The following is a 15,949-nucleotide window of genomic DNA, read 5'->3' as shown; positions in this document are numbered from 1 at the left end:
CAAAACATGTTTACTGAAAACAGGAAGAACAAAGGGCTAATTCCACCCAGGACTATTGTAAAATAGTATAAAACAATACATTACAAATGGAGAATTTGTTGAATGCAGTCATCTTTCTGGAATCCTGAAAACTCTTTTACCTCTGATGCAAAGTGATGGACTTTGTCTTCTACTTTGTGAAACTTGGGCTGACCACAAGCTTCTGTTGTCACAGGGGCTGATGGTATATGAAGAGTTTAGTTCAAAGGATGCCTGTCTGGATTGCTAGGGCCTAGGATTTCCAGACAATATCCAGGCCTCTAAACTCTGTAGCTCTACTGCAGAAAGAAAAGAGGGCCTAGCAAGAAAGCTCTGTGCAAGCAAAAGGGCTAAACCAACTAAGACTGGCCTCTAGGGATTTTTTTAAAGCTCCACCCAAAAACAAATACAAATGGAGGCATCTACACTATTGGGGAACCTAAACAGAAGGAAATGAAGCAAAGGAGAGGAATAGCAGAGTGAAGACTTCACAAATGTTATATGTGAAAAACTTTATCCATATGAACATCAATGGTCTGTGTTCCCTGCAACTAGGTAGGCATAAACTGGATTTTGATTCTATGCCATTATATCTACCATAGGTAGATATATAGAAAGTGAAAGTGGGGTTGATTTGAGTAGGACATACACAGAAGAGATGGTGGCTGATGGCCCCCTGTCATTAAGCCATGAATTTGCTCCAGGTTTTATCCTGATGTTAAAAGTACTATCCAAGATTCCTCAAAACAGATTCAGCACCATAGGTAGCTCCTTTTAAAGATTGGCATGAATCTGGAGTATATTCATCAGTGCGCTACCATGGAAGTCACCAACTGCTACTGCAAAAAAAAAAATGGTTGCAGATGCTATCAGTTTCCTTTGCAGTTCTGAAGAAACAGCTGCTAGGCATTGTTATTTTACATGCAACCCTCACTATAACTGCCATGGACACATCTACCCAGATCACAGTCATTGTTACTTTATTCTATGTGCAATGGGAGTTGTTACTGGAGAAGTAATGTCAGGATCCAAAGCAGAGGGCTTTTGTTAATGAGGATGTCCATTTGAAAAGCAGACATGTAAATGTGTGTGTGTTTCTTCCCACAAAGAACAAAAATAATCTGCACAAAATTAAAATGGGACAGACTTGGAAGGGAAGAAAAGGTAAATAGTCTTAAGAGATCCATTTATTTTCAAATAAGACTTTTTTGCTTGGAAGTTGTATCCCATTTGGATTTCTCTAATGTGCTCTACATTGGGAATGCCTTTGAAAAGTGCTTGGAAACTTCAGTTGATCCAAAGAATGGCAGACAGGTTATTACCTGGGAAGCCTGTACAACAGGGAGTACCCTACTCCCCTGCTGCAACAGCTCCATTAGCTGTCAATTCATTTCAAGGCATAATTCAAAGGTCTGGTTTTGACCTATAAAGCCCTGTATGGCATTGAAGGATAATATCAATCAAGTTACAGGAAAGGAGATTCTGCCTGAACACTAGAAAGACCTTCTTGACTGTAAGAGCTGTTCAGCAGTGGAACTCACTGCCTCAGAGTGTGGTAGAGGCTCTTGGGTGGCCTTCAAACAGAGACTGGATGGTAGGGGTACTCCAAATGTGCTTCTTCTTCATGGCAGGGGGTTGATCTAGATGGCCCATGAGGTCTCTTCCAACTCAATGATTCTATCTTTCTTTATGAACTATCAAAACATCATCTCTAGAGGGCCTTCTCTCTGTTCATCACCCTCTTAAGCTCATTTGGTAGGAACAAGGGATAGAGCCTTTTTAGTGACTGTACCCAGGTTGGCATTCTCTCTCTAGAGCAGTAGTTCTCAACCTGTGGATCCCCAGGTGTTTTGGCATACAACTCTCAGAAATCCCAACCAGTTTACCAGGTTTTAGGATTTTGGGAGTTGAAGGCCAAAACATTTGGGGACACACAGGTTGAGAACCACTGCTCTAGAGAGATTAGAACAGCCCTGTCCTTGCTTGCCTCTCATAGACAAGTGAAAATGTTCTTCTGCCATTGAGTATTTATGGACTGGTGAGAAGCAAGCTGTTGAACATAAAATGCTTGGGATTTTGTGGTTGGTGTGGAGTTTTAATGTATTCTAATATTTTAATATTTAATGGTTTATTTTTAGCCCAACCTTTACATTTATATGTTAGTGCAATACATTGATTTAACTTGCATTATTTTATATTTATAATTAGCTGCCTTGAGTTTCTATATCGGGGGAATGTAGTATAATAAAGATAACAACAATAAGTTATTCTCCTCCCCCCCCCACACACACACACACCACTATCACCACTACAAACACACCCATAGTAATGCTGATGCATGTGAAAATCTTGGATGTATGTGAATTCAAATTCAGCTTAGGGATGAGAAAAAAACCCACAGTTATGTCTTTGCTTCAGATATCTTCTTATTCCCCTGCAGCTAAAAGAAATCTAAGTAGTCTAGCATCAGTTATTAAAATGAATGCTCTCTCTCTCTCTCTCTCTCTCTCTATATATATATATATATATATATAAATGTACTGTTCACTTGTGGGGCCAAGTTAACAACAAAACCACTGGGCCAAATCACACCAAATTTGGCAACAAAATGCCTGACTATGCAATGACTGACCACAAAGAAAAAAAACACACACAGAGAAAAAGTTCTTTCAAACATAAGAAAAACCCCAACAACATACAGCGCAAGTGCTGCCTCAAGCCCCGCAACCTTTCAGTGCGTGGGAGGAAAAAAAACACAGAGGAAGAAAGACTGTTTGAAAAAATGAACCCTGAAGGCAGGCAGTGCATCCCCTCAGAAATGTCCTTGCCTTCCGGACTCCACACATGCCTCCCAAGGTAACCTGCTCTCACACACCATCCCGCTACCCCCATAATCCTTTTTCCTCCTCTCAAATCCTGCCACTCGCTAAAACTGCCAAAATCCTTCCTCCTTCTCCTCCAAACTATACATAACAAAATGGTGCAAAACCCCAATCCCACCCTCTATGAGGGGGAACCTGGCTGCTCACCAACTTGCCACTCCCTCTCGGGGATCTTGCCGCACTCCTTCCTCCTCCTCCTCTTTCACATAACATTATAATATATACTAAACATGTGCCAACTTGGGCCCTCGAGGAGTTTGGGACTTGAACACTCACAATCCCAAACAGCCTATCGGCTGTTAGGAATTTTGGGAGTTGAAGTACAAAACACCTAGAGGGCCCAACAAGATGGCACAAGCCCCTACCATCTCACATAACATTATAATATACGCCAGGCATGGACAAACTTAGGCCCTCTAGGAGTGTTCAACTCCCAAAATCCCAAACAGCCAACCGGCTGTTAGGAATTGTGGGAGTTGGAGTCCAAAGAACCTAGAGGGCTCAAGTCTGCCCATGCCTAGTAATTACAGATAAAATATACACAAATATATGAACAAAACCTGGCTCCTAGCATTAAAATCTATAAAACCAGGACAGTTTTTTAAAAAACACTCTGAAAACGGGGGAATTCCAAACAGGGCCAGTTAACACCTCCCAACAATAGATTCTCCCAGGGAGGAATCAGCCAGGCTTTCAAGCTACAAAGGAATTAAATGCTAATCAAGATGACTAATTGCAGTATTCATTCTTGCCTCCAACATGCTGGACATTATTTCACAAGTACAGTAGAGTCTCACTTATCCAACATAAACGGGCCGGCAGAATGTTGGATAAGCGAATATGTTGGATAATAAGGAGAGATTAAGAAAATCCTATTAAACATCAAAATAGGTTTTGATTTTACAAATTAAGCACCAAAACATCATGTTATACAACAAATTTGACAGAAAAAGTAGTTCATTACACATTAATGCTATGTAGTAATTACTGTATTTACGAATTTAGCACCAAAATATCATGATATATTGAAAACATTGACTACAAAAATGCGTTGGATAATCCAGAACGTTGGATAAGTGAATGTTGGATAAGTGAGACTCTACTGTATATAAACCACACTTGCCTGGCTGCTTCCTAACTAGGGAAATCCATTGGAAATGAACAACATGTGGCTGGGCACAGCTAGTAATTTAATAACTGATGCAAGACTATCAGTTATGAATCACAAATATGAGAGAACTTGTTTTCAATACACACTAGTCAGTACAGGTTTCTCATATTTGCCATGGCTGGTATCTATAAGGACACAGGATCAAGGTCCTGTGTGACACATGAGGTTGTGGAACTTAATTTGACAGTACTTACAAACAAAGAAGCTTAATGATGCCCTAAAATAGCAGTATCATCAAAAGTCCAGTTCACAAAAAGATTCAGTTCACCAAAGGTGGCACTAATGAACCTATTACCCAGCTATTTCTCATGGTCAGTTTCCTTGCACTACACATCATGTCTAATTAGCAGGAATTTCATGTGTGCCACTTGGACAGTGATATTTTCAAAATGGTTTTTCAAGTTTTAAAAAGTTTAAAAAGCATAATAAACTCAGGCTTGGAGAGCAGCCTAATTATTTTCCAAAATGAGAACACCTTCAGAATATGAAGTGAGTAACTGAGAAGTTCACAATTGAAATGCCTGTCTCTTTGTTAGATCCAAGATTCAGAAAACTCTGACTGTGAGTCTAGCAACTAAACATGGAACAGAGGGTGAATTACTGCTCTGTTTTAGTTAATTGTTCCATGATGCCATTGAGTTGTGGGGAAACAAATAGTCTTTTTAAAAAACCTGTTGTAATAGGCTCTGGCTCCATCTCCTGCTCATGAGGAGTCTCAAAGCTTATCTACTAACTGCCACCAATACTATTTTATCCCCATGTGACTTGTTGGAGTTATTGAGGAGTTTCAACTGAACTTTTTTCACCTCTCATTCAAATAGACATTCCCTCGCCTTCCCATGGAGATGAGAATCCCAAATACATAAGCCTACACGCATATTGGAGGCCCCATTGGTGCAGCGGGTTAAACCACCAAGCTGTTGACCTTGCTGACCGAAAGGACGGCGGTGTGAATTCGGGGAGTGGGGTGAGCTCCTGCTGTTAGCCCCAGCTTCTGCCAACCTAGCAGTTTGAAAACATGCAAATGTGAGTAGATCAGTAGGTACTGCTCCCGTGGGAAGGTAACAGTGCTCCATGCAGTCATACCAGCCACATGACCTTGGAGGTGTCTATGGACAACACCGGCTCTTCGGCTTAGAAATTGAGATGACCACCAATCCTCAGAGTTGGACACGACTAGACTTAATGTCAGGTGAAAACCTTTATCTTTACCTTAGACACATATCATGCAAAAGCACATGGAGAGAACATGGAACAAAGGATTTCTTTACATGAACACTTTGATTCTAAGCAAGCTATCTTAGATAAGAAAAGGGTATCTTGTACATGAAACTAAGTAACTTTCTTCAGGAGTTACTTAGGCATAGTTACAAAACAGCCTAAGTCATATTCAGCTGAGGATAAAGAAACATGAGCCCTAATGCCACTAGCTGTGCATTCTGTTTCTACTCATGATACAGGTGGTATTCTGTGTCTTCGGATGTTTGTGAAATCTGAGACTCCAGATCTCTTTTTCCAGAGTATTAGCCAGCTTCCTAGTGATGATGAGGCAGGAAGCACCTCTCCTATGACACCATCAATTCCAAAGTCTCTGATTTGGTTTCTCTCAATCTCTGTCCTGTTATTTGTAGCACTGCATTTTCATGATCTTTCACTTGGAAGCATCTGGAAGCCATTCTTCTCCTTAAACTGGTCATCTTCACTGGGCAGTTCTTTTGATTTCTGTTGTTCCTACATGATGCTGATTCTAAAGAACTGTAAGCTAAAATCTACCAATAATTAATCAACACATCATATTACCTGGACAGAAACTTTGCCCTCTAGCTGTGTTGCCCAAATAAAGGGGAATTTCTGTTATCGTACCTGTGTATGGGCTCAACCTACATGATTTTTTTCCTTCCTTTCCTGACATGTTCTTGTCTGTGATCTTTGTGCCTATAGCTATGTCCTCCAGGTACCTTAATTTTTGTGGCCATACCACATACACTTTTTTGGCTTAATCTTTTTTTTTTCATTCCATCAAAGGACAAAGTGGCATCTTACGTTGTTTTCAGGGTTTTATCCTACCCGTTTTATACCTTATCTTTCTGCTGAAAAAGGCACTCAAGATGGCTAAAGTACAGTGGTATACATATTAATACATTTTAATATATTTGTGCTCTACAGGCATTTTGCAGACTTTCACTAAATCCCTCCAAAATCCCCCTGAACCACAACCTCACCATATTGGAGCAGGTTCCTGCCAAAATAGCAAATTGCCACTTCTAAAAACTCAGCTTCCCTAAGGCCACAAAAAAATCTAGTATAAACAGCTAGAAATTGAAATAATTGCACATAGTCGATATATATAAATTCATAGCTAAACTATATGAATAAAGGTAAAGGTTTTCCTCTGACATTATGTCTAGTCGTGTCCAACTCTGGGAGTGGTTCTCATCTCCATTTCTAAGCTGAAGAGCTGGCGTTGTCCATAGACACCTCCAAGGTCATGTGACTGCATGGAGTGCCATTACCTTCTTGCTGGAGCGGTACCTATTGATCTACTCACATTTACATGTTTTCAAACTGCTAGGTTGGCAGAAGCTGGGGCTAAAAGCAGGGATTCACCCCACTCCCTGGATTTGAACCGCCGACCTTTCGGTCAGCAAGTTCATCAGCTCAGCGGTTTAATCCACTGTGCCAATGGGGGCTCTCAAACTATATGAATACCTGAGGCTAATAGAAATATAAATGAGTGGGAATAAACTCATCACACTGCTACTCATATCTCACATATATACAGTAGAATCTCGCTTATCCAAGCCTCTGGATAATCCAAGCCATTTTTGTAGTCAATGTTTTCAATATATCATGATATTTTGGTGCTAAAGTCGTAAATACAGTAATTACAACATAACATTACTGCGTATTGAACTACTTTTTCTGTCAAATTTGTTGTATAACATGATGTTTTGGTGCTTATTTTGTAAAATCATAACCTAATTTGATGTTTAATAGGCTTTTCCTTAATCCCTCCTTATTATCCAAGATATTCGCTTATCCAAGCTTCTGCTGGCCCGTTTAGCTTGGATAAGTGAGACTCTACTGTACTTGGTGTAAAGAAAATGAGCTATGTTTACTATTTGTCACTATTTCTATCCTTGCTTCTGGCATTCTTATAATTCAGCAATTGAAGAAAGGCAATACTCTTTTGCAGTGAAAAAGAGATCTAATTCTAAAGAAAGCCCACATTCTATTTGAATGTGCTGTGTATTTCACCTGTTACTTGATGATCACCCCATGTATTTTATAAGTTTATCTTAGGCAGGAAATCCTCAGTGATGTTCTTTCCTCTGAAATATATCTTACAACACTTATTATTAATTGACAGTTCCCATCCAAGTACTACCAAGGGCTGACCCTGCTTAGCTGCCAGGATCAGATGGGATTTGGTGCATTTAGGGGATTTTGGCCCTTTTAAAATATGTTGTTGAATTTTGTCTATTCAATTGCATCCCTGAGCCTTTATGGTTAATAGCAGTGTCCTGGGAATTGTACATGTTTTCCCATTCCTTTCAAGAATGATGTCAGTTCTCCCTGGTGTTGTGTGTTGTTTTGTTTGTCTCTCTTCTTGTGGAAAATAAAGATGTTTCCAACAGCAGTCTTGCTGGTTCGCCTAGGATGGGGTGCTTCAATGATATGAGAAAAGACGAAGAGAGAATTTCCTCTGGTAAGAAACTCACACTTGGCTTGATTCATCAGAGCACAATGAAGGAAATGTTGCTAAAGGCTCTGGTAAAGAGTTCTGAAATCAATGCCTGGACACACGTTTTTTTCAAAAGAAGAAGAAAGATCCGGTAATGATTCACAAGTGACCCATCCAACTAAAATCAGGAACACCAATGACCTACCTGTCATCCTTCAGCATTCCACTAACAAGCTTAAAAGTACAGGTAAAGGAATAGCATTAAGCCGCAAAACAGCTCATAGAAGGGGAAAGAACTCAGGATTAGAGGAGAGACTTGCATTTTTGGAAGGTAAGCAATATAAATTTTACTAACACCTCTCCCCCATTCCCCAATAATCTATATCCCATTGAAGGAGGCATTAACAATGTCACATGTAAAGCCAGAAGTGGCAGAAATTTACATTTTTGTAACTTTCTAGAGGGAAAGTACATCATTCTCTTTTTGTTTCAGAGAAACTCCTAGACAAGATCAGGCATTCTGTTGAGGGGAAGAGACGGGACAAGTGAGAGTTTAATGAACTGTCATTGGATTTTTCACTTTGACCAGGGATATGCTTCAAACAAATTCCTCTAATTTGTGCTTCTTAATAACAGTTGTACTAAGCTGTTAGGAAAGAGCCTAAGATCCTAAACACACTTGAACTGCAGAGATTGTGTTTAGGAACAAAGAAAATGCTATGTTAGAGGTAGTGTAACTACCTACAGTGTATACATGAATTATTGGAATGGTCAGACAATTTTCCAATGCGGTCAAGGCAACTTACAATCATAATTCAACAGCATGGGGTGCTTGGGGTGTTTTAAAATACTTTCCCCCCCATAGTTGTGGGGTTTTGAGCATTACACACCAAAGGCAGCAGCATTGTGCACCTTAATGTTCCCTGAAATTTTGTATTGTCTGTCTCTCTCTGTAAGACTAGGATGCCAGCTTCACTGAAGTGGACGGCCATCAAATCGTCTACAAGCCAGTTGCTTTGCTTTAATTGTTATGTAGTGTGTGTTGAAGAAGGTTTAAAATCTGCCAGGATCCATTGGTGTATTGAATTTTTGAAACAAATTTCAGATTCTGAAGTTTCTTCCTCGCCCCTGTATGTGTGAAAGAAAACCTAGCCTGGTGGCAAAGAACTGAGACACAACTATAAACATTATGATCAGTTTCTTACTTGCTGCTTTATTTCAGTCCAGGCAGCCTGATGAAGAACACACATTGGCTTTTTGTTTTCGGACTGATCATTGCTGGTTTCCTACCAGGAGGCTGGGAAATGGTCATGAAAGACTCTACAGATGAGGCTAGGTAAGGAGAAGTATTACCTAGATGTTTGGTAATTGTTCATGAGAAGTCAGCACAGTGCATCAATACAGTGAAATCCCCTAGAAAATGAAAATATTTTCAAACCTGTAATAGGGGCAATATGGGTTTAACAGAATATAACATAGTTGCTTTTTTGATCGCTACAACCTAATTAAGATGGACTGTAACCCATCTGAAGTATGTATTACTTCAATATGAAATAGACAGTAACATTCTCTAAAAACAAATAATTTATGGAAAAATGGGTTCTATAAGTCCTTCCAGTTTTTTAAAAGACAGCCCTAGTTAATCACTGGAGCCCTATCTCAAATGATATGTTAAAGACAGGCATATGGCAAATAAGCTGATACTGCACGTTTCCATCTCAACCTAATTCCATTCATTAGATCTTGTGAACAAACAGTGGGTATGTACAAAGCCCTGTAACATCCAAATGTTGTTCCCTGTGGTTATTTACTAACATTTTCATAATGATGTTTCTATCATTATTAATTATAATTATAACTATAATCAATATATGATAAGCCTCTTTGCATTAGAGATAAAATGTTCTGCATAAGATAGAATATATTGTTCCTATTTTTAATAGTTGCATTTCGATGTGTACTTTCAAGTTTCACTCATGACAATCCTAAGGCTAACATATCACAGATTTTTCTTAGCAAGATTTGTTCAGAGGGGATTTGTCATTGCTTTCCTCGAAGGCTGAGAGAGCATGACTTGCTCAAAGTCACACAGGGTTTTCCCATGCTGAGCTAGGATTTGAACCTTGGTCTTTCAAAATCCTAGTCCAACATTTGAACCATTATATCATGCTGGCTCTTCAAGACCTTTGTATTTCCTACGTATTCAGGCTGGTATGAAGAATATGTCCGGAATTTGACAAAAGATAGTGTGACTGGCCATGAAAATACCATCATTGTAGTGAAATTAATAAATTTCTACCCATTGCTGGCTTCTTAAACAGGTGGCAATCATATGAAACAGAGAGCGCTCATAGTTTTACTTCCAAAGTCAAGCGACACTCTGAAGGTACCTTTACCAGTGATTTTACCCGACATTTGGACAACATGAAGGCCAAGGATTTTGTGCACTGGCTCATCAATACCAAACGTTACAGGTATAAGGCGGCTTAATCAGTTTTCCAATCAAACCAAATATGACAGTTCAACAAACAGGCAAAGCAGAGTCCAAAGGAAAGTGATTGTATACTACTAAGGGATCCTTTGCTGTATAGCAGTGGTTCTCATTCTTCCGAATGCAGCAACCCCTTAATACAATTCCTCATGTTGTGGTGACTCCCAAACATAAAATTATTTATGTTGCTCCTTCATAACTGTAATTTTGCTACTGTTATGAACCGTAATGTAAATATCTGATATGCATGATGTATTTTCATTCATTGGACCACATTTGGCACAAATGCCCGATATGCTCAAATTTGAATACTGGTGGGGTTGGGGGGGTGAGTTTGTCATTTGGGAATTGTAGTTGCTAGGATTTATAGTTCACCTATAATCAAAGAGCATTCTGAACTCTGCCAACAATAGAATTGAACCAAACTTGGCACGCAGGACTCCCATGACCAACAGGAAATACTGGAAGGATTTGGTGGGTATTGACGTTGAGTTTTGGAGTTGTAGTTCCCTTATATCCAGAGACCACTGTGGACTCCAAACAATAATGGATCTGGACTAAACTTGGCATGAATACTCAATACTCAAATTTGTACATTGGTGGAGTTTGGGGAAAATAAACTTTGACATTTGGGAGTTGTAGTTGCTGGGATTGAAAGTTCACCTACAATTTTTATTTATTTTATGTGAAAAGCATTGCATAATAAATAAGTTTAAAACAGATAAAATAAAGGGATCACAAGCAGCTAAATAGCTTTAGACCAAAACTGGGCAACAGCGACCGCATTGTCTGTAGCTTTAAACAACTCTTCCTCTGTTCATGAGGCAGGGCATTGTGGGCAAGCATACAGATTATGAGTTGTTTGTTCTGTTCCACAGCCACACAAGGTGGAGGATTCCTCCAGGTACTGCCATCTTACTTGGTTGTCTTCTTGCAATCAAAGAGTCCCCTGAACCCCCCCAGCAATAGAATTGGGCCAAACTTTCCACAAAAGCCCCCATGACCAACAGAAAATACTGGAGGGATTTGGGTTCCTAAGATCACCAGAAATATGATTTCTGATTGTCTTTGGCAACCCCACTGAAACCCTCCTCGCAACCCCCTCAGGGGTCCGTATCCCCAGGTACAGGATTGCCAGATTTATGCAGTATAGGAGCAAGGGTTTTTCATTCCCAGTCATTTAATAATAACAATAGTAAAATATAGAAAGATAAATTTATATTTGTCTTCGGAATGCAGATGGTATCTGAATTCAGTCTTCCTTTTGTATCTTATTCCGATCTCCCCACACTTCCCATTTTTGATCCTTCTTGGTTTTGCACCTGTCTCTGTTTCTAGATCCCTCAACAGATTAAATAATCGTTGGCTAATTAAGAATCAAACTTTTAATTTCCTGGTGGACTTTCTGGAGTATATTGCATATACACATATAAACATTTTAAAACAATCAGCATTGGTTTCAGCACGAGATATTGAAAGAATTATTAAACTTATAAAATATTGAACAAAGTTATTTTAAAGAGATGCTGTTCTTAATATTTATTTCTCTTTTTATTCTCACCATGGTAACACACTGGCTTCAGACAAGGAGACCCATCATACTCACCTCCTTTCTTTAAACTTTCCTCCTCATTTAACGGGGCTCCAAATTAGCATGATTAAACTGATGTATTTACTAGTTAAAGTATTCAATGTTATTGTTGGTCATCTTCATCATCACTACTGCTGCAGTAAAAACCACAGAGTTCGGCTATTCATTAATTTCGGGTCAGGGGAGGGTTGAGGAGCTGATTTAATATTTCTAGGATGCAGCACTTTATACTCTCACCTGGGAACAGAAGCATTGCTAGGCTAGGGAATGCCTCTTGAAAATAATTCACTACATGATAATTAAGCAACAAGAGTGAATACTATGGGGAAGAAAACCCTGTGAAACAGATTTGGGGCCCATAGAATATAGAAGTATGCATAGAAGTAAATTCCATTGAATTAAGATTACTTCTGAGAAGACCTACTAAGGACTGCACATTGATGCCATAACCATTTTTTACTCTTCCTATTACCAGCTCTACAAAACGGTTTGTTGACGAAAAACCTGACATCCTAAGGGACCCATCTGGCTTTTTCTGGTTCAGGTAAGCTTTTCATCTGAAAGTGTTTGTAACCTTAGCATTGCTTTAACCAGGTTATGATGGCACTTTAGTATTCAAACATTCACGACACAAGAATCCATATCTTGATCTATGGAACTTGTTTTCTGTTCTCCCTAACCCTGTGCTGTTTGTTAGAACATTTATAAAGAGCAGTCTTGCAGACAACAATACTTACAAATGGTTCACCTCTCCTTAAGCAGGAGGTTGGTAGAGGGGGAGATAGCGGAGGAAAGTCTTCTATTGAGCAAGGAGGTAGCAACAGGCTAACAAGAGAAGGGAGAGTTGCCAAATAGTCGATCATCAATACCGGGATGTTATCTCCATCTGTCTGGGACTCCATCTACACTTTCATATAAAATCCAGATTATATGCTTTGAACTGGATTATATGGCAGTGTAGACTCTTATAATCCAGTTCAAAGCAGATAATCTGGGTTATCTGCTTTGACAATCTGGTTTATATGGCAATGTAGATGTAGCCTGGGGCTGCAATCATGGAATCATTTTCTTCTAACAAAATAGATTCATTGAATATTCACATAAATGCTGCTTAATTTATCATCTGTGTTAACCTCGGAAGAATTAGACATAAATGGACAATCCTGATGAACTGATGGTCCTCCAGATGTTGATGGCCTATAACATCCCTCATTCCCCAAGAGAGGTCAGATGGGGATCAAAAGTAAAGGTAAAGGTTTTCCCCTGACATTAAGTCTAGTCGTGTCAGACTCTCATGGTGTTCATCTCCATTTCTAAGCCAAAGAGCCGGCATTGTCCGTAGACACCTCCAAGGTCATGTGGCCAGCATGACTGCATGTTACCTTCCCGCCACAGTGGTATCAGTACCTATTGATCTACTCACATTTGCATGTTTTCAAACTGCTAAATTGGCAGAAGCTGGGGCTAACACCGGGAGCTCACCCCACTCCTTGGATTTGAACTACCGACTTTTCAGTCAGCAAGTTCAATAGCTCAGCAGTTTAACCCGTTGCACCACTGACACATCAATCCAACAACATACAGAAGTCCACAGGGCTAGGAAACTGTGCAATGGCACTCTCTGAATTCACTGAAGTAGCATTAGCAATAATTGTTTTTTACATTGTGTGCTAAATGCTTTTAACTTACTGTTTTTGGAAGCCACCTTGGGCCCCACACTGGGAGAAAGTCAACATATGAATAAAACAAAATAATGTCAGTGACAATATTAAAAAGAGGTGGCTATATCTGAGCCACTTATTCCTCAAATTTGGAAGGAGGATCCTTAAAGTCAAGGAACTATTGGAGGGATTGCTTGAGACTTTATGATATCAGCCAATTGTCTCATGACAATCGCATTGTTAAAGCAAACAAGAACAGACATTACTAGAACAATCACTTTCACACCTCACTGGAATTGTACTATACTGGTACTTTAGTGAGGCTAATTCTCACAATCAGTCCTCTGAACAGTCTTGTGTTTACAGGATATGTGTAGTATTTTTTCTATTTTTGTCACAACTGTGAAATGGCATGGTTTCAGTGTTCTCGTGTGACTTTTCTCTGCTTCACAATATTGAGACTGCAGTGGAAGGAAACTATTGCAAAACACTATAAATGGTCATAGAAAAACACCAATATTGGCTTTATTGATGGGTTTTTCAACAATTCAGGCACAATGCAATTATGGGAGATAATATGATGTTGTGTTATAAGCCTCAACTAAAGCAATTGCAGTTTATTCACCTTGTGTGATAAAGTTTTTGGACAATTACCTTTGCCAAGAAATAGGCAATGATACTACACGCTTATTCCAGAATACTTTGATTCCAAGGATACTCTGCCCAAAGCCAGATGAACAATTCCCATAAATCCTTCTGATGCAGTTAGGTGTATAAGCATTGTCAAAAAATTCTTAAGTCAATCTCATGCCTAAATAAAGATGACATGCTCCCAGCCCAGTAATTTGTTCCAGAAACACTAGACACCTTCCTCACCTGATCAGATTTCATTTTTAATTTATTTTTCTGTCACTTTTACAGATACGATTAATAGAGAACCAAAAGAACTGGAACTCCTCTGCTTTGATATCTAAGCACAGCCATTTCAGCTCTGGACTCTTTCATTCAAGATGATCTACCATTGCTCTTTTGCTCTTCATTGTTTCTAAATTGGAGACTCCAAAGGCTTAACTTCATGTGAAATGTGTATACGATAATAAATGTCATATCAAATGTTGTCAGTCTGTCTCATTTATATTTTCCCTACAACCCTTTCAAGAATTTTGTGAACAACTATTGCCAGGATGGTTAACCCTGTTAGGTTTGACTTAAAATTCCAGTGGTAGATGCTGGACTTCAAAGTTCTGTTTTGACAAGTTTCCTGTGTAGTTGAGATAATGTACAAGTTGATCTTGCCAACTTTTAAATTGGTCTCTGCAGCTATGCCTTACAGACTTAGCATGTACATATTTACAGATAATAATACTTATCACCAGGTTGGAGAATTTGGGTAATAATTTTTCTATTTAAAGATCTTATTGAAAAACAAGAATACAATAAGCAAATACTGTATTATTAGTACCACAATAACGTATCACTTGAAATATCTCACTCTCACAGAGCAGTGAGAATTATGAGGAAAAAATGACATTGAGTCAATGTAGCACATTTCAACATGACAAACGGATGACCTCTGTGGTCCCTTCCAAATCTAAGGGCCCATCTACATTGATCATTTCATGCAGTTTCACACTACTATTGAAAAAAGTGGTTTTGATGTGCAGATGATTCCATACGAAATTCTGGAAGCATAAAGTGAAGAGGCAGAAACATCATTTTCTTTATACTGTGCTCATTCCAGCCCCTCTCCCTCTCTTGGTCTCCTTTCATGAAACTAAACATACCAGGAATAAAAACTACAGAAAATCAACTAACCCAAAGTTAGTTTGAATATTTGAATTGGGGTGGGGGGGGGGGGGGGTTATATCTGTGAAGATTGGCCTTAACATCTACAAATTCTATGAAACTCAAGAGATGCCACCTAGTGGTCTGACACAATACAAAAGGCAAATACTTTTTTTTTGTGTCAGGAGCGACTTGAGAAACTGCATGTTGCTTCTGGTGTGAGAGAATTGGCCGTCTGCAAGGACGTTGCCCAGGGGACGCCCAGATGTTTTGATGTTTTTTACCATCCTTGTTGGAGGCTTCTCTCATGTCCCCGCAAATACTGTGTTAGTACCTTAGTAACATATCACTTGAAATATCTCTCTCACACAGAGCACACAGAGTGTACTAAAATGACATTGGACATGACCAACTGCCAGTGGTCAGTTGAGTATGGTGCGGTTGATCCAGAAAGCAATGCAAAACTATAAGGAGTCTGGTAGTGTGTGTGTGGATCTCTGCAGTGGATGGACTGGATGATACAGCAGCAATGAAATAGCATGGAGAGTCTACCTGGAAGGTGATGAGAATGCCTGAGTGGGTGGAACAGTGAGTGAACTGGGGGAAAGATAAAGGGACATGGAAATCTGTGGATGGAGGTGTTTTGAAGTGCATTTACATCGTAG

The 15,949-nt window shown here is 39.3% G+C and overlaps 1 protein-coding gene across 1 annotated transcript; it reads left to right on the top strand.

Annotated features, from left to right (window-relative positions):
- The first annotated feature begins 7,893 nt into the window (after positions 1-7,893).
- LOC103277774 (exendin-3) lies at positions 7,894-14,616 on the top strand. Its single transcript, XM_008104090.3, has 5 exons — positions 7,894-8,087; positions 8,979-9,092; positions 10,078-10,230; positions 12,314-12,382; positions 14,421-14,616. The coding sequence occupies exons 2-5, from the start codon at positions 8,992-8,994 to the stop codon at positions 14,428-14,430; spliced, it is 333 nt and encodes a 110-aa protein (XP_008102297.2). The 5' UTR covers positions 7,894-8,087; positions 8,979-8,991; the 3' UTR covers positions 14,431-14,616.
- The last annotated feature ends 1,333 nt before the right edge of the window (positions 14,617-15,949 follow it).

This window comes from Anolis carolinensis, chromosome 2 (genome assembly GCF_035594765.1).
Source record: "Anolis carolinensis isolate JA03-04 chromosome 2, rAnoCar3.1.pri, whole genome shotgun sequence".
In the NCBI taxonomy this organism is placed as follows: domain Eukaryota; kingdom Metazoa; phylum Chordata; class Lepidosauria; order Squamata; family Dactyloidae; genus Anolis; species Anolis carolinensis.
The sequence above is the reverse complement of the archived record's forward strand: the minus strand, read 5'-3'. Positions and strand labels throughout refer to the sequence as shown.